This window comes from Alligator mississippiensis, chromosome 1 (genome assembly GCF_030867095.1).
Source record: "Alligator mississippiensis isolate rAllMis1 chromosome 1, rAllMis1, whole genome shotgun sequence".
NCBI lineage: Eukaryota > Metazoa > Chordata > Crocodylia > Alligatoridae > Alligator > Alligator mississippiensis.
This window is the reverse complement of record NC_081824.1, coordinates 218,010,791-218,037,454: the sequence shown is the minus strand read 5'-3', so window position 1 is coordinate 218,037,454 and position 26,664 is coordinate 218,010,791. Positions and strand designations below refer to the sequence as shown.

At 43.2% G+C, this 26,664-nt stretch overlaps 1 protein-coding gene across 1 annotated transcript in view; it reads left to right on the top strand.

Moving 5' to 3' along the window:
• The window catches only part of PCSK2 (proprotein convertase subtilisin/kexin type 2), a 190,286-nt gene that overhangs the window by 104,169 nt on the left and 59,453 nt on the right, over window positions 1-26,664 (top strand). The window contains exon 6 of the mRNA XM_006260699.3: window positions 19,972-20,048. Within this exon, the coding sequence (XP_006260761.2) occupies window positions 19,972-20,048 (77 nt within the window). The remainder of the gene's footprint in view (window positions 1-19,971; window positions 20,049-26,664) is intronic.

The following is a 26,664-nucleotide window of genomic DNA, read 5'->3' as shown; positions in this document are numbered from 1 at the left end:
CCCCATTCACCATGGGGAAAGAAAGGCTCAGCATAGATCTGATTACTGGCCCGGAGCAGGTGGCAGCTTAGCTCTGGCTTCAACCCTGGGTGAGGAGCCAGTTGGAGAATGGCCCCTTGCCCTCTGTTGCTGCTTTCCCTGCCACAGCAATGGGGGGGACACAGGACAGATGAATTTAAGATGACCTTCCACCAATTAGATATTATACATGGAAAATATAACACATTTATAAATCTCCATGTATAGAATCTAATTACTGGGAAGGGAGGTTGTCTTAAATTTGAAGTTATCTTGGATTTGAGTAAGGATGGCATTATGAGTAATAAATGATATACAATAATATATGAAATGAGGCTTGGTAACAGGAGAAAAGAGATCTTGAATAACACTTTTTTGTTTCTTTCTCCATGATAAACCCTTTAGTATGTTTAAACCGACCTTCTCTGTAGCCTGTTGAAAGCACCAGCTTACCAACCATGGATGTAACTCTGCTGATATACCAATATAAATCAAAACTGATTATATTAAAGACACTGGGCCAGATCCTAGCATAGCTTCCCTGAAGTGAGTAAAACTGAGGATTTGGTGCAATGAAAGTGTAAGCTGAGGTGTAATCACTATCAGGCTATATATCCAACACCCCAAGCCAATCATTCAGTAGTTTAAATAAAAACTCCTTCTGAATTATCCACCATAAAGCTAAACACAGCCTGATTTTGTCCATACAGTAAACCAAAAGCCTTCTGGTGCACTATTTTTAGGTAAAAGAACAAGTCTTTCACAAGTCTTTGTGTTAAGGTAATAGAATGTTGTTTGTTTGTCCCTGTAGGAAGGTAATACTATAGCTGGCATATAGCAGTCTGAGCAATATTTAGACACTTTGCTTTCTGCTTAATTTTATTATGGAATCACCCCATGTTGTCAAATGTCCTGCCTTCTCCTGTGCCCTTCAGAATGGTTGCAGGGGCCATTTGGATTCTGTTGGATCCTCAGTAGTTCTGGTGTTTGATGAGAATCCCACAATTACTTTGTGGTGAGAAAATCCTACTCCTGAGTAAGCAATCAGTTGGAAACCCCATGAAACCCTTGCACAATTCCCAGCTCATTGAAGCATTTCCCACATTGGATCATGAGTACAGCCAAAGGCAGCTTACAAAAGAACCACCTAAGGGTTGAATCCTGCACCAACTGAGTGAAGTCAATGACAAAACTTCCATTTACTTCTGGAGGAACAGATTCCTTTGGTGGGATTTTCAACTCAGTCTGAGGGAAGCAGGCATCCATTTCCCATGGAAACTTTAAGGGTTTTGGACACCTCATTTACCTTGGTCACATTGGAATACTTTAGCCATACTACTGATGGGTAATAAGTTTAAATATATTTTAATGGGGAATTCTACATGCTGGTCATTAGAGTCACTACTCACTAGCTAATTCTTGCTTTTAATGACGAAATAACATTTCCATAATCAGAAAATAAAGTATAGGGTGAAACTGTTTTGGATGGCTTGAAGCATTACTAATTGGATTTTAGATTGTTTGGTTTCTCTTGGGGTTTTTGTTTTGTTTTGTTTTGTGTTTTGTCCTCTACTAATAGGTTTTCTCACATAAATACTGGTATAGCAATTAAACACAATCAACAGAAATATTAAGAGGAATTGCCTGTACATCTTCAATACAAGAACTCTAGGCATTCAGGGGGTATGTATTCTGCCTGTTTGGTCTGATCTGTGGCTTTGGTAAACTATAGATCACCTATTTAGCTGGCACACAGCTATATACTGAAGTATGGCAAAATGTTGTGAACTTATTGGAATTTACACCAAATGCTGTATATAGTGTGTGTCCTTTTAAAAAAAACCCTATTCAGTCCTGCACCATTCCACAAACTCTACTGTAGGCGAGAGGTAAAATGTGTTTTAAGATCCCATGATTGGAGTATTTGGTATGTTTCTGACAGGGTCTCTGCTAGGTTGCCATAAATCCCAGCAACGAAAGGACCTTTTCTTCAAGAAGCTGGTGTGGGACAAACTGGCTAAATTCCCCTTTGTCCAGGTAGATAGATAGATGGATCAGTGTTGAAATACCAGGTTGATCAATACTTTAATAGTAGGAACAGACGACGTTCTCTGTGCCTAGCAACGGGGAAACCACCCTTAGCTTAGTGATAAGCTAATTGTTTCAATAATTCAGACTTATTCCTGATTTCAGTATGTTGAAGAAAAGGAAATTTCACCCAGGTAAAATTGAGGAAGCTGTGAAGAGAATCAAACCTTTTGTTTTGGATTAAGCAAAAATGAAATGTATTTTACATTGTTCAAGATTTTTTTCCAGGGTTCATTCCTTCAAGAGAGTCTGTTTTCTCTATTCCACCTTGTCCTGAACAAGGGCAAGGAAGAATAGAAAATAACATTTTTCCTCTGATAAGGCTGGCCAGCTACATAGAAGTCTCTGCCTCTTTTGAAGCATGAAGATTTTGTTTGCTAGAGTGTCTCTGATCATATATTATAATGGAAAATATTCCTCATCCTGGAAAAGCACATCTGTTGTCCCAGTAAACAGAAGTGTTTTCTCCAGGACACCTGTTTTTGCAGGTGCTAGTTATTGTGTATTGTGTCATGGTTATGATGACTGTGCAGTTCTTCTTTTCTGTCTCATTAGCAACTTAATATGTGCACAATTAATGAGATAGAAAATGGAAGTTGTGACACTATGAAGAAGGTAGCTATGAAGTTACATTGTAATCATAAATGCTCTCAGAACTTTTTAGCTTTAAATCCATTAAAAAAAATGAATAGTTAGAAATGGCAGAGGACTGTATTGTATGTCTTCTGCATAACAGTGGGAGACTAGTCTTTATCAATCCTGCTTCATGTGTCTGGAAGCATAAAACAAAGCTGGCCCAGCATAAAAACCTGCTACTTACAAGTAGGATGGGATTGTCTCAAATGGTATATTTTCCCAGGCATACACAGCTGTGCTTGCAGCTGAAACCAAAATTATTTCTTTCAGCAAAAACTACAGTTCTAACTGCATGGGTGAAATATAGATGTTAGCACAATCTGAGAGAGACTGTTCCCAAATCACTTGGCTCTTTCAGGACTTGGAGCAATGGACCAGATATTCAGCTGGTGTTGATTAGCATTGCTCCATTGACTGTAATAGTTCTAATGGAGCTCTAATGATTCATACCAGCATAAGATTTGCCATAAAATATTCTCAATATACACTGTAAACCACTCAGGATCAGGCAGGTACCTAGATATCACCATTGCTGTTAACAAATATTATCCTGACAACATAGGTGCACACAAAATGTTTTCATCCCTCTTCCCTATTGCATCCATATGATAAGAAGATCGAAATTCAATGTGTGTTTTAAAAGAAAAAGAAAAGTAGCTCAGTACAAAGAATGCTAGTTTTGTAAGCTAAAGGCCACAGAATGTGTGTGTCTTGTTCATTTTTTCCCCAATAATCCATGTACTTCATTAATCAACTGCATGCTGAGGAAACTCAAGGTTGCTTGCCCTTTTAATCATTACCCAGTGTTATTCATTTTCACTGGAGGCTTCTCCCATGGAGCACAGGTTAACTATAGATTGTTATAATGAGAAGTGCACATATGTGAAAAGTGCAGATAAGGGTATTATTGCTTCATCTCTGGGCAAACACTTTGCTGGGTGAGTTTTTATTAGACTCTATTTTTGCAGAATACCTTGGTTTTCAATATGAGTTAAAAAATAATAAAGGAGAGATGTTCAAACTTGATCTTTACCATATCTAAAGGGAGACATAGCACTGGGGGTTTGTTTCTAGTTTGTATCTATCTCTGCTGACTAATTTTAATTCAGTTTTTGATAGCTAGCACTCATCTGGAGTTTTACATTCCAATAATATTCTGCTAGCAAATTCTGTCTCTGCTAAATCACAATTTTCAGGAGAAAAATCTGATCTTTCCATAGTAGGGTTGGAAGGTTGTTGCATTGTTGTAGCTGCAATGGTTCAGAAAATACTGTATGTAAGATAATTTTTTTTGGTGGCATCTTTTATTGGTCCAACTGTATAGTTGGGAGAGATTTTAGACAAGCTTTTGGGCACAAAGTGCCCTTCTGCATATCTTGTAGAAGAATGGCACAAAAAAGCATTTTGTGCCTTAAACCTTTCTAACATCTCTCCAAGCCAGTTGGTCCAATAAAAGTTACCCCCCCACACACATTATTTTTTGCTGTTTTGTTTCCAATTATTTTCAGTTTCCTTACTAACTAAGTATTTGGAGGAGGAAAGGCTGATCACAAGCACCCAGCATGGTTAAGAATAAATCATGTAAAACAAACTTGATCTCCTTCTTTGACAAAGTAACTACTTGACTGGATGGAGGGAAGGCTGGGGGCATAATATACAATGCCCCCAGCATAATATATCTGGCTTCAGGAAGGCTTCTGACACATGACCATCTCAAAATCAGAGAAATGTGGACTAGACAAAACTACTATAAGATGGATAGACATCTGGCTCAATAGCCACAAGCAAAGGATAATTATAAATCCATGGATCCACGTAACAGTGGCAGGAGGCTTTGAATGGAATCCCACAAGGGTCTGTCCTGAGCCCAGTATTGTTCAATGTGTATCTTAGGGACCTGCTACATGTTCATATTAAAGCTGGATAGAAACCAGCTGTAGAGTTGTTACACATTTTCAAGAATTAACTTTATAGTAGGCGGCTTTGTCTGGCTTTTTATAGCAGGTGGCTTTTTCTGTAGCTGGATTTTTATTATTATTATTTTACTGTGTAATAATTACTTTGCATGTGTGGTTGATCTAAATCTATTGTACGATTAATAATCAGTTAAGCATATGATAATTACTTTGCACGTGTGGCTGGTCTAAATTTATTGCACAATTAACCAGTTCATTGAGTAATATATGTAATGTGTAGCATGGGGCTTAATAATTTGGATGCTGGCATAGAAAGATTCTTGAGCAAGTTTGCAGATGACACAAAACTGAGAAGGACTGCAAACATGGAGGAACACAGTTCAGAAGGATCTTGGGAGATTGGAAGGTTGGACTAAAGCTAACAGGATGAAATTCAGTATTGACCGATGCAAGGTGCAACACCTCGGGAAGAAGTCACAAATACAAATACAAAATGGGTCATGAATGCTGTATGCCCCTGGAGGCTGGGGGGGAGGGGGGCATGACGACTGCCTGCAGGCAGTGGTGGTGGTGTCAGCGAGTGGTGTTGGCGGTGAAGAGAGAGTGGATGACGAGTGACAACTGCCCGCAGGCACTGCTGGCCACATCGGCAGCGCTTTTTGCAGGGGGTACAATGCCAAGCTCAGGGGGTGCATGTGCACCCATGTGCACTCCCTACATGTCACCGATGAAATGGGTGACACCTCCCTGGATGGCAGCACTACAGAAAAAGAATCTGTGAGTCTTGTTCAATCACAGACTCAATATGAGTCTGCAGTGTGTTACAGCTGCACAAAAAGTGAATGCGGTTTTGGGATGCATCAGTAGAAGCAAGATACAGGAGGTGAGGTGATAGTGCATCTCTGCTTGTCACTGGTTAGGCCTCATCTGGAGTACTGTGTGTAGTTTTGGGCTCCACATTTTAAAAAGGAAGTGAAGAAGTTAGAGGCAGTCCAGAAGTGGGCAACAAAAATAATAAAGGGCTTGGAAGGCAAGTCATAGGGGGAGAGGTTGAAGAAAGTAGGTATGTTCAGCTTGTAGAAAAGGTGCTTAGGAGGAGACATGGTAGCAATTTTCAAATACCTGAAGGGCTGACATAAAGAGGAGCCAAAATACCTTTTCTCCCTTGCAGCAGAGAATAGGACATAGACCAATAGCTTGAAATTGCAGCAAAGTAGGTTTAGATTAGATATCAGGAAAAAACTTCTTTGAAGTTAGACCAGTGAGGCAGTGGAATAGATTGCCTAGTGAAGTTGTGGACTCTCCATCATTGGAGGTGCTCAAGAAGAAGTCAGACAGGCATTGGTTAGGGATGATCTAAGAGTAGCTATTCCTATGTTCTACTATGGGCTTTCCTATGTGTCTGAACTTTGCTGATTGCCTTATGGGCTCAGGAGGGAATTTTCCCCACTCCTGCTACTATACGTGTCAGGGTTTGGGTTTTTTTTTTGTGGTTTTCTTTGTTTTTTAAAAAGCCTTCCGCAGAAGGGACTAGATGTTGGCTGCCACTAAGGCTGGGGGTTTTGACTGGGGTGTGCCAATACTCCTGGTGGGACTTAAACCTGGAGGATCCTAGTTAGGGGGTCTTGCCCCTCCACTTAGGATCTGGCTGATCTTCACCATGTTTGGGGTTAGTAAGGAATTTCACCCCATTCATATGGAGTATGGGGGATTTTGCCTTGTTTTGTAGTGGGGGGAATGGCCCTCTTCCTGGGATCTGTCAAGAATATTTTAACAGCCTTTCCAGCAGCAGGCTCTTGGCCACTGTGGGCATCTATATTAGAGCAGACTCGATTAGTTAGCATGCCTCAGCATTATGTGTATTCAGCATTCCATGCTTCAAAATGGAGGCAGAGGCACTTTATCTAAAGCGTGTTGAATGAATTTTAAAATGCTCCCGCTGCCATTTTGAAGCATGGGAAGCTGAATACATGAGACACTGCAGGCGCTTTAATTAGAGAGGCTCCTGAGAGCCACTGTAATTAAAGCACCTCTCCCTCTCCATCCCAAACATGTAAAAGGATGCCCTATGGCCCTCCTGCTTCACCTGTGGCAGTTTAGGGTGTTGTGTCTTATGTTGGATCAGGGTTGACTGTGTAGTTTTGGTAATAGGTTAGGCAATGGATTTGTATAGTTTCATAGGTTCATAGTCGTTATGGTCAGAAGAGACCTCAATAGATCAATGAGTTTGAACCTCTGCCCTGTGCGGGAAAGAGTGCTGGGGTCAGATGACCCCAGCCAGGTGCTTGTCCAGTTTCCTCTTGAAGACCCCCAAGGTAGAGGAGAACACCACCTCCCTGGGAAGTCCATTCCAGATTCTGGCACCCTTACCATAAAAAAGTTATTTCTGATGTCTAACCTAAATCTGCTCTCTGTCAGCTTGTGGCTGTTGTTCCTGGTTATTCCAAGGGGTGCCCTGGTAAACACAGCATCTCCAATTTCTTGCTGCTCCACCCCTGATGAATTTGTAAATGGCCACAAGATCCCTTCTCAGCCTTCTCTTGTGGAGGCTGAAGAAATCCAGGTCCCTCAGTCTGTCTTCATAGGGCCTTACCTGTAAGCCCCTAACCATACGAGTGGCCCTCCTCTGGACCCTCTCAAGGTTATCCACATCCCTCTTGAAGTGCAGCACCCAGAGCTGGATGCAGTACTCCAACTGCAGCCTGACCAATGCTGCATAGAGGAGAAGTATCACCTTCATGGACCTGTTCGTGATGTCCCTGTTAATGCATGATAGAGAGCAATTAGCTTTACTGATCGCTTCATCACATTGATGGCTCATATTCATCTTGGAGTCAACTATGAGTCCAAGATCCCTTTCTGCTGCTGTACAACTGAGAAGGTTATCCCCTAGCCTATAGGTGTGTTGGTGATTCCTTCTCCCAAGATGTAGCACTTTGCACTTGTCTTTGTTGAGCTGCATCCTATTCTTTTCTGTCCACTTTTCCAACCTGCCCAGGTCTGCCTGAATTCGATCCCTTCCCACTGTGTTTGTTAACTTTACCCCGTAATTTTGTGTCATCTGCGATGGTTTGGATAGGGATGATCCTGCTTCAGGCAGGGGGTTGAACTAGATGACCTGTCAAGGTCCTTTCCAGGCTTACTTTAAGCTCATTGGCACTTGAATCAGTTGCCAAATTGGTCAACAGTAATATTAATTCTGATTAATGCAATTTTGAAGCTCTTGCTCAGTCAAGAAATGGCATCTAGGACAACTTTTTAATGTATACAGCGAAAATGTTGGCTGTGGTAAAATCTATTAATCTTTCAGAGACTTGCCTGTTGATAAAATATAAATGATAATGTGCTCTTCATAAGAACATACGCAATTGAAAAAAAGTTCTATGAGTAGTTCTTGTATGCAAATCTCTATGCAATCATTCCCTAGAATCTATCTATTCCAAATCAAGTTCCCAATTAAGCCTTCACCTCGATGAGCATGTATGGTTTCCGTATTGTCTGAGCATGCAACATTTAAGTCATTGTGACAACTCTAACTACAATTAGGTTTGTCATGTATGACCTCAATTTTGAGGATTTTCTACTACTGATGAACAAAAAAGTGTCTCAATTCCAGTTTGCAAAAGGTAAGGATTTTTTGGGAGTGATATATTTTATTGGGCAAAATGCATATTTGGGAGATATTTTAGACAAGCTTTTGAACTTAACCTCAAGACCTGAGGAAAGGTTCCTTGTATCCACAAAGTGTGTCTAAAATCATTCTCAACTATGTTGTTGTTCCAATAAAATATACCATCCTAAAAAATCCATTGCTCTTGCATTTTTGCTGGAATATCATGGCTACAACATCAGTTCTACGCTATCTCAGTTTGACATTTAAGAAAAAAAATCTCCTTGGACTTGATCCAAAACCTACTAAAGTCAATGGGTTTTGGATTAGGCCTATTGAAAATAAATATATAGTGGATAATGGACTGGTCTCTCTTCTCTTCCAAATGTGTCCATTTACATTATATAATGGTTAATTCATCCATTAAAACCCAGAAGCAACCACAGCTCAATATCCGTGATATCACAGCTATTTCCTATTCTGACTCTAGGAATACAATTAAGAATAATGGACTTGAACTGTAGTGTTTTTCACTTCAGCTTCATTATCTGTGTTGCTCCCTCGCCTTCAATGGGGTTACACTGGTAGAATATCCATGTGACATAGGAGAAGCTCAGGCCCCATTTCTTATTTAAAATGAGGATTTTTTAATGCTAGCTGCTGTATAAGCACCTAATGTTTCCCAGAGAAATTCATTGGCATCTCTTCTTGCTAATAAAATACAGCCTATCACTATAAAAACTATGAACTTTATGCCTGTAAATAGCCAGCTCCTGATGGGTTTTTTTCTTTCAATCTCGAAAAATCCTCAAAGAGCACATTCTGGATTTAGAATCTTGAAATGTGTTGCTTGCTATGAAGGTGGATAACAATAAACCCTTTAATTTTCAAAACCATGTGTAGCTCTATAGCCATTCAATTCCCTTTATCTTATGGTAGGCACACCTCAAAGACTTATGAACTACTTAAAAATTAAAGGGTAGCTGGCTAAGTACATGTATATTTAAAAGCTTCTGAAATTTAGCTTTCTTTTGCCATCAAAATGTTCAACCAGTTAAGTAATTAGGTATTCATATCCTGTTAACAACAGGAGTCGTACTTCTGATTTCCCACGTATCACACTGGAAATTATGGAGCCATGACAAGAACACCACAGGGTACATTGTTAGGTAATCTCTGTTAGAAACCCACTTCTGTTACTTTCCCATTCCAAAATTATTGTACTTTTTTAAAGTCCATTTGTGTTAAAATCTTTTACGTTTCTTGCCTAAGCCAAATGAATATTTGTGGGAAGGGAAGCCAGAGCCTAATTAGGTAGGCTATTTTTTGATTTAAGGGACTTATAAAAACAGGTAAGCTTTCACTTTTTAAAAACTCTTCTCATTTTGTTGTTGCTGCTGTTGCAAAAGCCAACTGTAAAATATCTTGATCTAGAAATCTCTAAAAGTGTTTTATTTGTTATGGTTCATTTTGGAGCTAGTTGGTCAACTTTTATATTTGAATATCCCCAAATTCCTTGAGGACTTATAAACTTTTGGTGGCTTTTTCAGAGTCTGAAAATCTGTAGGCCAATTAGTTATAATACAAGGAGATTACAAACTTGGCCAGCTTTGCCTGAATGTTTCATAAACTGTCCCAAAGTTATTTATTACTGTTATTGCCTCTTTACAAACTTAGAAAGCATCTCTTCTGGTGCCACTGTTCTGACAACAGTGTGTATTCCAATCTGAATTTTATCTCCCTCACCAAATAGTAGCAAATATCTTGGCCTTGCAAGGCAGTTTCTTAGTGGTGAAATCATCAGTAATGTAATGCCTGGTGTATGCTCCGTGTATGCTCCATGTTAAGTGTAACAAACAAACACCTGGTCTTGGAACAGAAAGGCAAATGGCATGCATGGCAATCTCTTCTTTCAGCATTCTTGTCCCGTCACTTATGCCTGGAGATCCTTATGCCTCAAGAAAGGGTGCTAATTAGAGACCTGGAAGAGAACAAAACCTTCTGTTGCTCACCCAACTTTCTGTTACCTGAAGAATGAATAAAACTAAACTAAGAACTTCTCAGTATGTTTTCCCAAGACTGAACATTTTTTCACATGCCAAGAAAGGGATCTTGGTTTGAAGTCCAGGAATAAAAGCATTATCTAACAACAGCTACTGTAACATCTTATTATTTATTTTATGTATTAGGCTGGATTCTTTTACCTTTGTTTAAGGAGTAAAGCATTACGTACTCTGAGTCTCTATGCAAGATGATATATTATCCAGCCCACATATAACAAACTTTTGGGTGTTGGAATTACAGTACTCTGTCAATTTATTTTTCATCACAATGGAAATATAGACTCCTAATTTCTTAAATTTCTGGATATTTCCGTTTTTATGTACCCAGGATTCCTTAAAGGGACTTGGTTTTCACAGGGTGCATCTACATGTGCAATTAATGCTATAAAGGCTTACTACACAGTAAAATACCTGATGGGAGCAAATCTACTCCTAGTGGGATCAGCCTGGCATAGGACTGCTCCTACTTTGCTCTGGCCCCCTGCAGCAGCCAGGGGGAGCTCTAGGCTCCCCCTGGATGTTAGCTTGGAGGCTGGCAGGGAGCATGGTGCTGGTCCCCATGTGCATGGGGCCAGGAAAACTCTTCCAGCTGCAGCGGCAGCTGTCTCCTGGCCCAGTGTACGTTGGTAAGGTCCAGATGTTCCTGCACAGCTCTCTTGGCTCCCTGCACATGGGGACAAACCCTGTGCCCAATGGGACTTCTCCACATAGCTGGGGACTGGCTCAGAGCTGGCCCACTTCCAGGGCAGCTCCCAGCAAGCTCCTGGGCAGCTCCCAGCAAGGGCTATGTGGGGATTTCCCTGTCCACCCTGAAGCTAGCTGGGAACTGCTATTGCCTGGGCTGGCCATGCCCCACCCCTCCCCCCGAACAGCTTCCCTGTAGCTGAGGGCATGCTTTAGCACCCCCTGGATCCTAGCCTGAATGACTGCAGGCAGGTGCCTGCATTTCCTCAGTCTAGAGGGAATGTCTGTACGTTTGTAAATTGGTTCAACCTAGGCAGGTTAGACTGACCTTGAATCAATGCAGGCTCTGGCTTTTTGAACGTATGTCCTTAGCCCTAAAGTATAAATGAAGAGCTGGATCAGCATTTTAGAGAAACTTACAAACCTGTGAGCTATAATACACTGTTACATTAACCTTTTGAATGACTTTCTGATCTATTATGGCCCGGTTCATTTTCCAAAAAAGATAGACTGTAGAAATTGTGCTGCCATCTCATTATTAAAGGTCAGAGTACTTTTGTCTGGCTGAGCTTTTTCCCTTTTTATGATGGACCCTTAAATATTGAATACAAAGACTTCTAATATTCCTAGAAAAAAAAACTATTATATTTACAATCAGTAGGTAGTTTACATTTTGAAGAGATTTTGAAGATGACTTGCCACCAAATGGACATGTTCAGGGTGTCAGTAATTTCAAGATATCATTTATTTCCAGATATCATATTCCAACCATAAGCCATTACAATCACATCCCTGCTTAGCCTAAATGAGGGTATAGCACGTACTGCAGATGTGGTTTTGCTCACTACTTGGCATGCTGGAGAAGTATTGGCAGAGCTCATATAAAGCATAAGGGGGATTGCCTGTGCAAATCATTGGGTTTAATGGTAACTGAGTTAAATTCCAGGGCCTGTGATATCCAGAATGTCAGGTTCAACAATCTAATGGGTCCTTTTGGTTTTGACATCTGTGAAAGTAAGTGACTGTCACCACAAGGCGTCTTCAATACTTTGAGGTCTGAATCAAATTATCATAATGATTGGGTAATTTTTCTCTGCCACCAAAGAGTATTATATTTCCTCTGTCCCTTTCGATTTATGACATCAATATTAGGCATACTCCTTCTCTTTGTAGATGTAATGGTAGTGCATGTTGTTCTCAGGAAGGAGCCAGATTGTGCTAAAGTGCAAAGTCTTCATGCTGGCCAGCAGCAGCAATAACCATGAAGATCCCCTTTCATGCCTCCCCATTTGTTGAAGGGAATGCTCTTAGTGAAAAGAGGATAATTTACTTTTAGGACCTCCTCAGTCCTAGACCTTATTTGTTTGAGACTGCTAAGAAGGGTGCCAGTTACTAGGAAGGGTGCCAGTTACTGATATGCAGAATTCTCTCTGACCTGGGACTGAGATCCACAACCTGTTTTACACAGACCACCAGAGGGCATGTCTATATGTTCATTAATGCACATTCAGTGAGGTGCATTAAAGCTAGTACCTCCACTGTGAAGAACTAGAAAAATGCACATTAGTCCATTTGAATGCATATTAGCTAAAGAGCACTTTTTTGTGATTGTGGTAGGGCACTGTGGGTGCCTGCCACTTTAAGACCGGAGCAAAGCAGCCAGCAGGTGCTTGATTAAGGCAGCCATTTTAGATTTTTGGCTGCCTATATAAAGATCTCAGTTCCCTGCTGGCTGGGAAGGCAGCAACATTGCCTGGCTGTAAGGCTCCATAACAACTTGGAGGTAAGGGCAGGAGCTGTAGGGGATGGTTAGGAGGCTCCTGGTCCTGGGCATGACCTAAAACTGCACCCTGCTGGGAGTGGGTGGCCTGGTGGGGCTCTCAGTGTTGTGGGAGCCCCCAGGAAATGCCAGGCCAGTTATCACCCTGGTGAAAGGCAGGTAGGGGCACCTTAACCCTAGCCCTCACCTTCAGGTGGGTTTACATAACACTGGAGGCAGTTGGGGCCATAGTTTCATAGTTGGTAGGGTCAGAAGGGACCTACGCAGGTCATCAAGTCCAACCCCCTGCCATGGGCAGGAAAGAATGCTGGGGTCAAACGACCCCAGTTAGGTGATTGTCTAGCCTCCTTTTGAAGATCCCCAGGGTCAGGGCAAGCACCACTTCCCTAGGAAGTTGGTTCCAGCTCCTAGCCACCCTGACTGTGAAGTATCGTATTTTCATGCATATACCGTACTTTTGTGCATATAGCAGCGGTGGCACAGCCCAGCCTGCCCGGGCCCAGCAGGGAGGCAGCACAGCCCAGCCTGCCCGGGCCGAGCGGGGAGGCAGCACAGCCCACCCCAGCCCCGGTCTCTGTGGCGGCGGTGGCACAGCCTGGCCCTGGTCCCTGCGGCAGCGGCAGTGCAGCCCGGCCTGCCCGGGCCCAGAGGGGAGGCGGCACAGCCCGCCCCGGCCCTGGTGGTAGTGGCAGTGGTGGCGCAGCCTGGCCCCGGCCCCTGTGGCAGTGGCAGCGCAGCCCGGCCTGTCCGGGCCCAGTGGGGAGGTGGTGCAGCCCACCCCAGCCTCCACAGAAAAAAAGTCCGTCGATAGCCCACACCCCCGTATAGCCCACACCCATCCATTTTTTTTTGTAAAATCGTATATACCCTGCAGGATATATGCGTAAAAATATGGTAGTGCCTCCTGATGTCTATCCTGAACCTACTGTCAGTCAGCTTCTGGCCGTTATTCCTTGTAACTCCTGGTAGTGCTCAAGGGAACATGGACTCTCCCATTGCCTGCTGGTCCCCCTTGGCAAGTTTGTAGTTGGCCACCAGATCCCCTCTCAGCCTTCTTTTGTGTAGGCTGAACAGGTTCAGGTCCTGTAGTCTCTCCTCTGATCATGTGAGTGGCCGTCCTCTGGACCCTCTCTATGCTATCCACATCCCTCCTGAAGTGCAGCCCCCAGAAATGAACACAGTACTCCAACTGCAGTCTGATCAATGTCACATAGAGGGGGAGGATCACCTCCTTGGACCTGCTCATGATGCATCTGTGGATGCATGACAAGTTGTGGTTAGCCTTCCTGACTGCGTCCCCACATTGGCGGCCCATGTTCATCTGGGAATCAATAGTGACTCCAAGGCCAGGCATGTCTGTGGCCACCTGAGCCCTGTGTGGTGCAATGCAAGACCCAGAGGAGGGAGAGTGGGGGCCAGGCACAGCTGCGGCCACCTGTGGGGGATGCAAGACCCTGAGAAAAGGTAGATGGGGCCAGGCATGGATGCGGCCACCTGAGCCCACCAGGAAGGGAAGCGCCCATGGCCCCAAGTGAGGAGGCGGTGTGGAGCCCCAAGTGAGGGGGCAATGTGTAGCCCCAGTGAGGGGGTGGCCCCAGAAAGGGGTGGAAATAAAGTCCCCCAGTGTGGGGGAAGGAAAACCAGAGGGCTGAGATCCCTATATGTTTATGTATATAGAGTTGCCCCCAGAAGGGGCCAGAGTAAGCTTAGACCTGGTCAGGTAATTGGCTGGCCACTACCCTGGAGAGAGTCATGGGAGAGGCCCAAAAGACAGTATGTCTGCCACCCAAGGGATGGACTAGCTAAGCCTAAGGGGCCCGCTTCAAGAGGGAGCAAGGCAGAATAAGTTGTTGATGGATGAAAGAGACCCTGTGAGAGAGGGTGGAGTGTGTGAGGCCCGAGTGAGAGGCAGGTGGTATGAATGTGTGTGTGACTGAGGCCTGACGGTGTGGCCTAAGCTTGCTCCGGTGGTAGGCCGGGAGCACGGTAACATCGGGAAGCCATCTGTGAGGCATGGGCTGCGGTGTAGGGGAGGTACGGAGCCACAGATAGTGCTCCCTGGCATCGGGGCAGTAAATGGGCAGCCTCCCACCTAATTAAGATTGATTAATTAATAACAAGGCATGGCAGGAAAGTCAGGTGGGGGGCATGCCCAAAGGCAGGTGGGGCAACTAGCACTGTGGCTAGTTGGGGAATCCGCCACTTCACCAGAGTGATGCTTTAATGTGCATTAAAATAGGCTAAAGCACATTAAAGTGCACATGCAGATGTGGCCAGAGACTTCAGGCAGCCCATTTAAAAAAATACCTTATTTACTAAATTCTGGATTTCCTTCTTACAATGTATCTATTCATGGACTGTTTTTGGTATTTCTCTGAGATCACCATCCTTTGTCATTCTGTGCTGCAGTCAAACTAACACTGAGGTTAAAAATGAGATTTTGTAAAGTGTTGAGAGAGGAAGAGAGAAAAAAAGAAAGAAGTCTCTTTCTCAGCTAACCATGATGTCATGAGTGCCAGACTTTGCTTCTAGTGGAAAAATAAGTGGGTGGAAAAAAAGAGATGTGAATCACTCAAGAAAGTTCTTTCAGACCTGAAATCATATCAGCAATTGATTGATTAGTTCATATAAAGTCAGAATCAGAATTTTAACAATTCCTCTAGGTAATAAATTGAGCCAGATTGTAAACTAATGGAACTATATCATTTTCTGCCATATGACAATCAGACCCATGCCAAACAGGGCAGACACACAGCAAGATATTTCTAACTCTTCAGGTACATGCACATATCCAGTGACCTGAACCTTTAATTAGCCAGGTTACTGTGCAACTTCTTGTAAATGCTTTTAAAAACACAAATGAAAAGCTGCTGCATAGTCCTGGCACTGAGAAATTTAAGGTTAGAACTGCTGCTGCATATCTGTGGAATTTTTGGGCAAACCTAAAGAACAGCTCAAGGCAAATAGACCACACACTTTAGGCGACGCGTAGTGTGAACCTTACTTAAGTCACTTTTGTCTAAGTGATAGCACCTGTGTAGTTATTATTAATGTTTCCTTGAACTCTGATGGTATCCTCATTGGCAAAGGTTATGTTGTTTCCTTTTTAAACTCAAATATGAGTTTATTCCCTCTCCTCAATAGCTCACGTGAAACAACCAAATTATTTATTTCCCCCGTCTGACTTTGAGCCGTGCTCAAGCCCAATTTATCAAAGAAATTACATGATATAATTTGGGCCTATGTTTTCTTCTTGCCTTTTGATCGGTAAAGAAATTAAGGGAGAAAAATGTACGTTAGCAGGCACAAATCCGTAGGGGGCTGCTTCTGCAGAACTGGATGCTACATTTATATATTAAAACTGTTTTTAAAAAGCTCTAAACACTAGGGCTAAGTACAGACAGTCAAAAGCCTAAGGCAGAATTGATTCAGTCTTTGCAGGTTTCTCTAAGCTGTGTAGATGGGACTGATAATGAATGGAACTCATGTTCATTCTTCAGTTGGGGACAGCAGGCAGATGCCTGCCCTGGCCTAGGCAAAAGGCAGTGGATGCTCCTGACTATTGCTGAGCCCAGCTGACCTGGGACCATTACTCTTTGGCTGCTTGCCACATGCCTCCAATCCCTTGCTGTCCCCTTGCAGGGGGGAATGGAGCCCCCCACCCTGGTCCCAACCTCCCCCCCCCACCCCAGCTTGGGTCTGCCCACATGGGGAGAGTCCTGCACCATGGTGGTTTCACTACTCCCCCCCCACATGGCCAGGCTGGCTGCTCAACCCCACCCCCTGTGAGTCTATGTCTCTGACCCACAGTGGGAAGAGGGGAAGGAGCACCCCCCCCGCCCCGAGCTGGGGTCTGCCTAACCGTGGGGAGCCACCCACCATGGGAGATTTTCCCTTGCCTGGCTGGGCCAGCTATTCAGCCTCACCCCCTGCAAGTCTATGATTCTGATCTGCAGAGGGGGAGGGAGAACAAGCCCCCTGCCACAGTCTGGGCTCCTCTGTGCTGGGGTCTGCCCAGCTGTGGGGAGCCCTGCACAGTGGAGACTTTCCACCACACTGGTCCTGGGTTCCCCCAAGACCCTGGCTCAGGGGCAGACCAGGACCAGAGCGTGGGGCTCCCCTCAGCTAGATAGACCCCAGCTTGGGGGGCTGGGACCAGGGCAGGGGGCTCTGCCCCCCCCACCTTTGTGGGTAGGTGGGGTTCTGGAACAGAAGTTTGATAGACCAGTCTAACCTGAACTGATTAAATCTGATATTATATTGATCCAAGTCTATCTTAAACCAGGTTCTGCCATTTTGAAACCTGTCTATGTGGACTGGACTTCTCTTCTGGTACAGGTTTAGACCAGTTTCCAATCACTTATATTGGTTTATGTGTAATTTCTGTCTCTACCCCAAGGGACAAACTAATCCAGGCTCTACCGTCAAAACTGAAACTATTCAATATTTGAGCATCTCTTTTTGTAATGGAAAAAAAAAAAATTGTCCATGGGTTTTTGGGCAAAATTATTTTGGTTTTTATGTCAGAAATATTTTGTTTGCTACTTTTCGCATTAGGAAGCTCAAATATTTCATGATTATGTCTCATCCCATTTTATGACTAGGTTTAATATGAAGTAGCTTGGTTAGGGTGAGAAGGACTTTCTTAAAGCTGAAGCTGGCTTATTATTTTCAGGGGAGGATCTGAAGAAAATTAATATTGAAATCAGTGATTGTCTTTCTATATGGGTTGGTCTTCTTAGTGACTCTTCTGAGTGTATCTTAAACAACTAGCAGTTTCTGTGCAGTCGGTACTCTAGTCTAATCTACCAAACTCAGAAAGATAAATGAGATGTGCAGTTTTCTTGGAGGGAATTTTTTGAGAGGTTGATATTTGATTTGCTTGAATGCACAGTAGGGCACAGCCTACTTATGGCACGGTGGGCTGGATTGCTTTCTGAATCCATTTACCCATCCCTACTCTGATACATGGGACCAGAGGGGATAAGCTTAAATTAGGTATATGCATGTTTGCTTCCTTCCTACAAAAATTGCCACGTCTAACTTGCTTTGGTTTTAGTGGCCTATCAGTGGTCTGAACACTGCTGCATTTCTTCCAGGTGAGAAATGGACTGAGTCTGTTCCTCTTCTGGATTTAAATTGGGAGAAAAACATTCCACAAGCATTAGAATATTATAGGAAGAATACCAGAAATTCTGCACCAATGAGACACCTTCAAACAGCCCAAAACACATTACATTTGGCTTTGAGTGTGAGCATGCTCACATAACTAGTTAAGAGATGAGATTTGAATAAGTTATAACTAGTTTACTTTCCTCCAGTCTGCTTAACATCAATGCCTGCATAATCCATGGCAATGGTATTAGACACTTTAATTCTTTATTAAAATGCATTTCTCTTTGGAGTAAACAAACCTAGGAATTGGGACAGAATGTACTTTATTTCCTAATTAAATTATCAGTAGACACAGTCAACATGATTTCCACTTTGACTTTACCATGTTGTCGTCCAGCTTGTCTTGCTATAAGTGGACACAACATGTTAATAAATTAAAGACCTTTATCTTCTGTTGATTCATTCACTTTTCTTCAGTGCCTTACACTGTGTAATAGGGTGAGGGTGAAATCATGGGCTTTCTGAAGTCATTGACTTTATAGCACCAGGATTTTACTCAGAGACAGTGTTTGTGCTAGGTAACAGATGTCATTGCTTTTTGACTTCAAAAAAATCTTATGCAACACATCTGCTACCTGCTATTTGAAATCAGACTGTTTGCGAAGTTGTTGACATTTCCTTCTGAAATTCACAATAGTGAAGCGTTTCTGCCAATTAAAAATGAGACTAGGTTTTTAACCTGAATCAACCTCTCCCCTTGAAAGAAAACATTGCTTGTGGGAAGTTCCTGACACTGCCATTGAAATTCATTGTGGCCTTGGGTGCATAAATTCACCTTTAGTGATTGTGTTTCTGTTTCCACTCTTATGTGCCCTGTCTTTTTAGAGTGTAAGGTCTGTAGGGCAGGGACCATCTCTTGTTATTCAGTGATCTTTATGCTGGAGAACAGTAGACAACCACAAGATAGACAGGTAACACACTGAAAACCTCAACTCACTTAAAAGTATCAAGATCTTTATTGTCCATACAGGTTAGATAGGACCTTTCTTTCTTCAATTCTCACCCAAACAATCCTTGAAGCGGGAATTGCATGGTATTTAGTTTAATTACCGCAGAAGGTTGAGGGGCTGTCATCTCTGTTTTATATTGGTGCAGTGTTCCAGGGCACCTGAAAGTTTTAGATCTAGGCAGTTTTGAGACTTTAGTTATACTGATGGACTTCCTATTTCCTTAGCCTATGAAGTTGGAATTTGCTGATAGGGAATGCTGAGCACAGCTATTCATATGCAAGCCTCAAATTATCCTCAGTAGTATAATCAGCCAAATATTTTTTAAAAATACAAATACATATTAATTAAGAACTAATATAATTTCATTCCTTATGTAAGGGATTTATTAAACTAGGCTCAGTGAACATACACCAGGAAGAGAGCTTTAGGTAAAAGCTTGGTTCCTGGTCACCCTTTGTTTTTGGCTGGCAGAAAGGGGTTACGGTACTTGCCTGTTCTAAAACTTTGAATTTAGACATCCACAAAGGGAGATATGGTGGATTGTCAAAATGTAATTGGGAGTCATTGGGATATAAGACTCCCAGACTTGCTTATGAATAGCTGCACTTCTCAAAAGCAGCTAGGTGCTGAATTCCTAATGATCCTGAATTTAACTTGGAAAAACCCATGGGGTTCCTATCTGTATTTTGAACTAAATACATCCTGCAATTTGGCTGTAAATGACCTCAGCCCCTGAGGAGCTGACTGCAGCCAATCAGCATTTATCCACTGGGAGTAATGCTCCTGAACACCTTACCAGCTGTGGCACTGGGATACCTCCTTGGAATTGTTGGCATTCTGCCAAAACATCCTTGCCTAAGTAAGCAATATCCCTTGTGAGTGAAACAACAAAGGAAATGTGTTTTATCAAGCCTGGCAGGTATAGTAGATTACTCTCACATGGATAAAATAGGGTATTTAGTAACATTTAAAAGACTACCTCATTCCATGTTCTGTTTTGCTTTGTGTACTTGCTTTTCTGTTGATTTTCTGTACTATTTGTGTTTTTCAGAATGCCAAAGCCAGCTACGATTTCAGCAGCAATGATCCCTACCCATATCCCCGTTACACAGACGACTGGTTTAACAGGTAATACCAGGCTCAGTCAGCCAGCTGTTCACTTCAGCAGGGAAATTAGAAGGCTCTGTTGATACTTGTATCTGTCTCCCCATGAAATTATATGGTTTTCAACACAGAAGCTACTGTCATGCTCTTGTCTGAAGATTAGAGGTTACTGCTTTTAGTTTTCACTTAGTATTCTGTTACAAACATGCTAGTTCACTCTGATCAGTTGAGTCAGAATTCACTCTGGAGCTGTATGCTTTAATACAACACTCTGTAAGATTGGCTTCAAGGACAGTGCAATATGCGTCTGTGGTGATGCACCACAGACTGCTGACCACTCCTCATGTGTGCAGCAGACCCACGCACCCAGGATGAGGACCTGGCAAACATCAACAATAAAGCTTTGTCACATTAATGATATGGGAAGAAATGAAGTATACAAGAGGAGGAGGAGAAGCAGCAGCAGCAGCAGTAGTATGGTTTGCTACTCCAGAAAAGTGAAGTGTTTGAGCTGGTGATGACAGCATATAAAAATTCTATCTGCTCATCAAAAAAACCCAGCCAAACTTACATTTCAGAGAAAGTTGTTCTAGTCTTACTTCTTCTAACATCATTTCTCATTTAGTACAATATTCTGTTCATTCTAAAGGGAACATCTTGGAGGGTACTACCATGGGGCTGAGGGGAAAACCAGCACGGGTTTGTGGCAGGCAGATCGTGCCTGACCAATCTAGTCTCCTTCTATGACCAGGTTACGAAACACCTGGACACAGGAGGAGGGGTGGATGTCATATACTTAGACTTCAGGAAGGCCTTCGATACGGTATCCCACCCCATACTGGTGAACAAGTTAAGAAGCTGTGATGTGGATGACTACACAGTCCGGTGGGTGACGAATTGGCTAGAGGGTCGCACCCAAAGAGTCGTGGTGGATGGGTCGGTCTCGACCTGGAAGGGTGTGGGCAGTGGGGTCCCGCAGGGCTCGGTCCTTGGACCGATACTCTTTAATGTCTTCATCAGTGACTTGGACGAGGGAGTCAAATGTACTCTGTCCAAGTTTGCAGATGACACAAAGCTATGGGGAGAAGTGGACACGCCGGAGGTCAGGGAACAGCTGCAGGCAGACCTGGATAGGTTGGACAAGTGGGCAGAAAACAACAGGATGCAGTTCAACAAGGAGAAATGCAAAGTGCTGCACCTAGGGAGGAAAAATGTCCAGCACACCTACAGCCTAGGGAATGACCTGCTGGGTGGCACAGAGGTCGAAAGGGATCTTGGAGTCCTAGTGGACTCCAAGATGAACATGAGCCGGCAGTGTGACGAAGCCATCAGAAAAGCCAATGGCACTTTATCGTGCATCAGCAGATGCATGACGAATAGGTCCAGGGAGGTGATACTTCCCCTCTATAGGGCGTTGGTCAGACCGCAGTTGGAGTACTGCGTGCAATTCTGGGCGCCACACTTCAAGAAGGATGCGGATAACCTGGAGAGGGTCCAGAGAAAGGCAACTCGTATGGTCAAGGGCCTGCAGACCAAGCCCTACGAGGAGAGACTAGAGAAACTGGATCTTTTCAGCCTCCGCAAGAGAAGGTTGAGAGGTGACCTTGTGGCTGCCTTTAAGTTCATCATGGGGGCACAGAAGGGAATTGGCGAGTATTTATTCACCAAGGCGCCCCCGGGGGTTACAAGAAACAATGGCCACAAGCTAGCAGAGAGCAGATTTAGATTGGACATTAGGAAGAACTTCTTCACAGTTCGAGTGGCCAGGGTCTGGAACGGGCTCCCAAGGGAGGTGGTGCTCTCCCCTACCCTGGGGGTCTTCAAGAGGAGGTTAGACGAGTATCTAGCTGGGGTCATCTAAACCCAGCACTCTTTCCTGCTTATGCAGGGGGTCGGACTCGATGATCTATTGAGGTCCCTTCCTACCCTAACATCTATGAATCTATGGGGCATCTGGCAGGAAGAAAATGACAGAAATAAATGAAAATACATGTAAAGGGACCAGAAAGGTCATTTGATTTTTCTTGAGACCCTGAAGGCTCAAAACACATTTTGCAAAATATTTGCATCCTGTTTTGAAAAGCCAATGGTCAGACCGTCGATTTGACTTACACTTGAGCTTTCCTTGTTTTCACCTTGATTTAAGAGCTCATGAGTAACATTTTGGGGCAGGTCTTCAGCTGGCGTACATTGTCACTGCACCACTGAAGTCAGTTTTTGCCAGCTGGAGATCTGTGGGTCACATGTACTAAACCTGGACAAGACTAGGAATGTGCATTGTTTACGGTTTGCTACAACCTGTGGTCCTTACAGATACCAGCATTTCACATAGTCGGAGCTATGCCAATTTACTTCAGCTAGAGATCTGGCCCTTAAGGCATAGTGTAAATGTCAGTGACTGTGAAGCAGGGTTTCCAATTTGCAGCTAATTTTTCCAAAATTCAGTTTTGGTTTAAACTGGATTGAAAATAATTCTCCCTCCACAAAAAAATCTTGAGAATTAGAAGATCCCCAAACCCAGCAACTTCTCAGTAAAAATGGCATTCTTGCCAGTGTCACACCTATCGTTTCACAGCTCTCTTAAGGCACTGTCCCTGGATCAAAAATCCAGTGGCTGCCAGTATCCTCTGGCTCTGGGACAGAAACCTAAGAAAGTTTCTACTGGAAACCTGTCTTGGATTTGGTGACAACTTAGTGACCTTGAGATGTTTTAAAGGAAGATTTACAGTAAGTTATAGGTAAGATTCTGCCACTAGCACTTAAACAGGAATGGCACTAAGAATCTGAACATTTGGGAAGTGTCCTGGGCTCTGATAAGATGCTCCTTATCAGTATTTCAGAAATAGCATAAATGCTCATTGTTTCTAACTCAGTAGTCATCTAACTGACATTTTGTCAGGTGTGATTTTTTTTTTTTTTAAATGCTCTTTAGTTTTGAAGGCTTTGATTGCAAAGGTACATAGCAACTGCCTTTTGCCCTTAAACATGGGCCTTTTGACATGGATCAAAATGATTTATGGGTTCTAAATCCTCATTTGTCGTCCTGCCATGTTTCAATTACAGAAAGATGCAAAACACATTGCCCTTTCTTACTATGAAAGGTCATCTTGACATTATTTTAAAACTAGCATGAATCTAATTTGAATATAATAAAGGGCTAAGTCTGTCTCTCTGCCTGTCTGTAATGCTCTTGGAGCATTCTGATTGGTTACTGAAACAATCAATCAGTGCTCTAAGAGCATTATGGACAGGAGGCGGTGTCAGTGCACCAACCCCTGCCCCACCCCCACTCCCTGAAGGTAGTAGAGCACTGTCATGATGGTGGGGATAGAGGGGATGGAGCAGGGTGGTGAGGCCAGCACTGCTGGTCTTGCCCTCCCCTGCCCTGCCCTGGTCCTTGGAGGTGGCGCAGGGTGCTGGCAGAGGAGAATGGAGGAGATGGCAGGGCAAGCTCCCCCCCACCCTGTGGGAAACTGCGGTGGCGAGGGGGGGGGTGGTGGGGCAATGCTAGGGTTAGGGTTAGCAAGCTTCCCCCCCTCCCTCTGCTCCCCCCGCATCATTCTTGATGGGCAATTCGCTAGTACATGAATAAAAAGCCAGAAAAGGCCTAGGGTTTTCTATTATGAATGTCTCTGGCCTTTCTTGCCTTATTTATGCAAAGGTCCTTTCTAGCAGAAAGACCAATTAGGTCTGTAGTGATACAGATTAGTAACATTTCATTACTAATGCCAGGTTACATCCTTTTCAATAGGGAAAATCATAATGCAAAGCATGCCTAGCCAAATGTCTTTTAAACTGATTGTGTTCTCAAGTTCTCTAAAATGTTTCATAGTGGGATGCAGTTTATACCAATGTCCTTTTTCAGAAGGGTTGCTTTTGAGGCACTATCTCTTCGACCACACAACATTGTCTTCCTGCAATACTAGACTTAGAGAAGCTCTAATAGTATTACACAAAAGAAAACCCATGACTTTCCATGACATCACTCTCCTTTTTTCACCCTAATGAGAATAAGAATAGCATATCATGAGAATAAATCTTCCCTAGAAATTGTTCTTCTAGATTCAGAATTCTCCACAGCAGCCTCCAGCTTTTCAGAAAAATGGTGATTTCTTGAGAACACAAGATTCTCTGCTACAACCCTAAGGCTCCTCCTGTGCTGCAAGTGTTTTTTCTGTCCTGCAAGATGAATACTATTGAATAATATTATGTTTCAGTAAAGAATACACTTCCTGCCTGAGGAATCAGATAAGCTTTATAGAGCCAGGATTTCATGTGTGCAAGCTAAGAAAAATTCCTGTAAAAGACTGTTCAAAGAATATATAAAAATATATTTTTCTGTGTTCAGTTATTAATATATTGGGTGGTCTTGCAACTTACTTTGTATTTTCATAACTGCTTCTGTATAAAATATTATTGCTTGGAGATGGCAGCTTCTTAGCTATAATAACATGTCCAGTCATATGTATGTGTGTTGCCTGGTGCGTGCACCCGGATATAAAAGAATTATACAACACTAACTTTTCAAAGACTGTGTTATCAAACAGAGCCCAACTGCAGTCATAAAACTCCCATTGACTTTAATACATGCAGGATCAGATGCAAAGTGAAATATCACTCGTACATAAAGGAAATATTTCTATATGAGCAAGAAAAGAAGAACCAGGAGGCTTTTGTGAGCAGACAGCTGCATTAGATTTTTAAAAGAATCTGAGAGAGGTTTGTATGCTCAGTGTATGATATGAATCACAGCTTCATTGCCCATAAATGGAGATCACCCTTTCCAATTTGTGTTACTGAAGACTCAAAATCTCTTTGTCTCTATGTTTTCCAAAAGCACTGGTTTCTGTACCAAAGGAAATATGTTATTGGATAAATTAAGCGTGTTATTTAGCTAGGGCACTGGACTGGGAATCAAGAGATTTGCGTTCTATCCTTAGCTCTGCCCCAGCTTGCTGCTGGATGCTGAGAAAGATACTTTACCTTCATGTATCCCTTCTTAGCTTCTGCCTGCTTTGACCTTTAAGCAGACCCTGTGGGCGTGTTAGCACTGCCAAAGGCTCTATAGTACTGCTCAAAGCCATACTCTGTAGTATGGCTACAGAGTAGAGTAGCATGCCTGCTCCAAGGGCACCACACCCTGATATGGAGGGAATGTACTTGCCTTAAAATGCCAGTGGGCATGTGCCATCAGCTGTCTTAAGCACACTCATTGCTGCATAAACACTGCCACTTTGTGGTAGCTATATTACCAGGGAAGGGGAGAATTATATGCATGCCACGTTTCATTGCAGCACATCCTAACCTCCTTAGCAGTGTAGAAATGCCTGTTTTCCTGCTATATGGGTCTAGCACACTGGGGCTCCATCATACTTGGGGCTTGCTATGTAAATATTAACATTTTATATTCTTCAAGGTATCATCCCTCTCCCCCTCCCATGCATACAGTTATATGTTTCTTTCAGTAACTTGGAAATCCTTATTGCTTAAAGTTAAAACTACCTGTCCTCTCTATTTATCATGAGCCTGATTTGAGGCCCATTATATAAGCAGAAGTAGAAGAACAGGCTAATGGAAGGCAACATTCTGAGAGAGAGCCAACATGGCTTCATTGTGGGTAGGTCTTGCCTGACCAATCTCATTTCCTTCTATGACCAGGCAATGCATCACCTGGACAAAGAAGAAGAGGTTGATGTTACATATTTAGCTTTCAAAAAAGCCTTTGGCTTACTCTCCCACAATGTTCTCATGGTAAAATTGGGGAACTGTGGCCTCCACAACCTTACAGTCCAATGGCTTGGGAACTGTCTCTCTGGTCAGATCCAGAGAGTGATAGTCAATGGAACCAAGTCAACATGGCACATGGTGACCAGTGGCATCCCCCAGGTCTCAGAACTGAGACCTGCGCTCTTTAAAATATTAATAAATTATCTGGATTTGGGTATCAGAAGTGGACTGGCTAAGTTCGTGGGCAACACTAAATTATGGGGAAGTGTGGTCACTCTAGGGGATAGGCTGGTGATTCAGGCTAACGTGGACAGGCTCACAAGATGGGCAGATAAAAACCTGATGACGTTCAGCATGGAGAAATGCAAGGTGCTCCACCTCAGGAGAGAAAACCCACATCATACCTATAAGCTGAGCAGTGCTACACTCACTAACACCATGACCAAAAGAGGCTTAGGGGTCATGATTGATCACAAGATGAACATGAGCTACCAATGCAATGCTGCAGCTGGCAAAGCAAATAAAACCCTGGCTTGCATCTACCAATCCATCTCAAGCAAGACCCAAGAAGTCATCCTTTCACTTTACTCAGCTTTGGTCAGGCTGCAGTTGGAGTACTGTATCCATTTCTGAGCTCCACACTTTAGAAAGGATGTGGAGAAACTTGACAGAGTCCAGAGGAGAGACATGTGCATGATTAAAGGTCAAGAGAACAGGCCTTATGAGGAGAGGCTGAGAGATATGGAACTGTTCAGCATGGAGAAGTAAAGGCTCAAGGGGGACTTGGTGGCAGCCTATAAGTATATAAGGGGTGTGCATCAGGAACTGGAAGACCATCAGTTCACCAGGCCACCCCAAGGGAAGACAAGGTCTAATGGTCACAAACTGCTGGAAGACTGTTTTAGGCTGGACT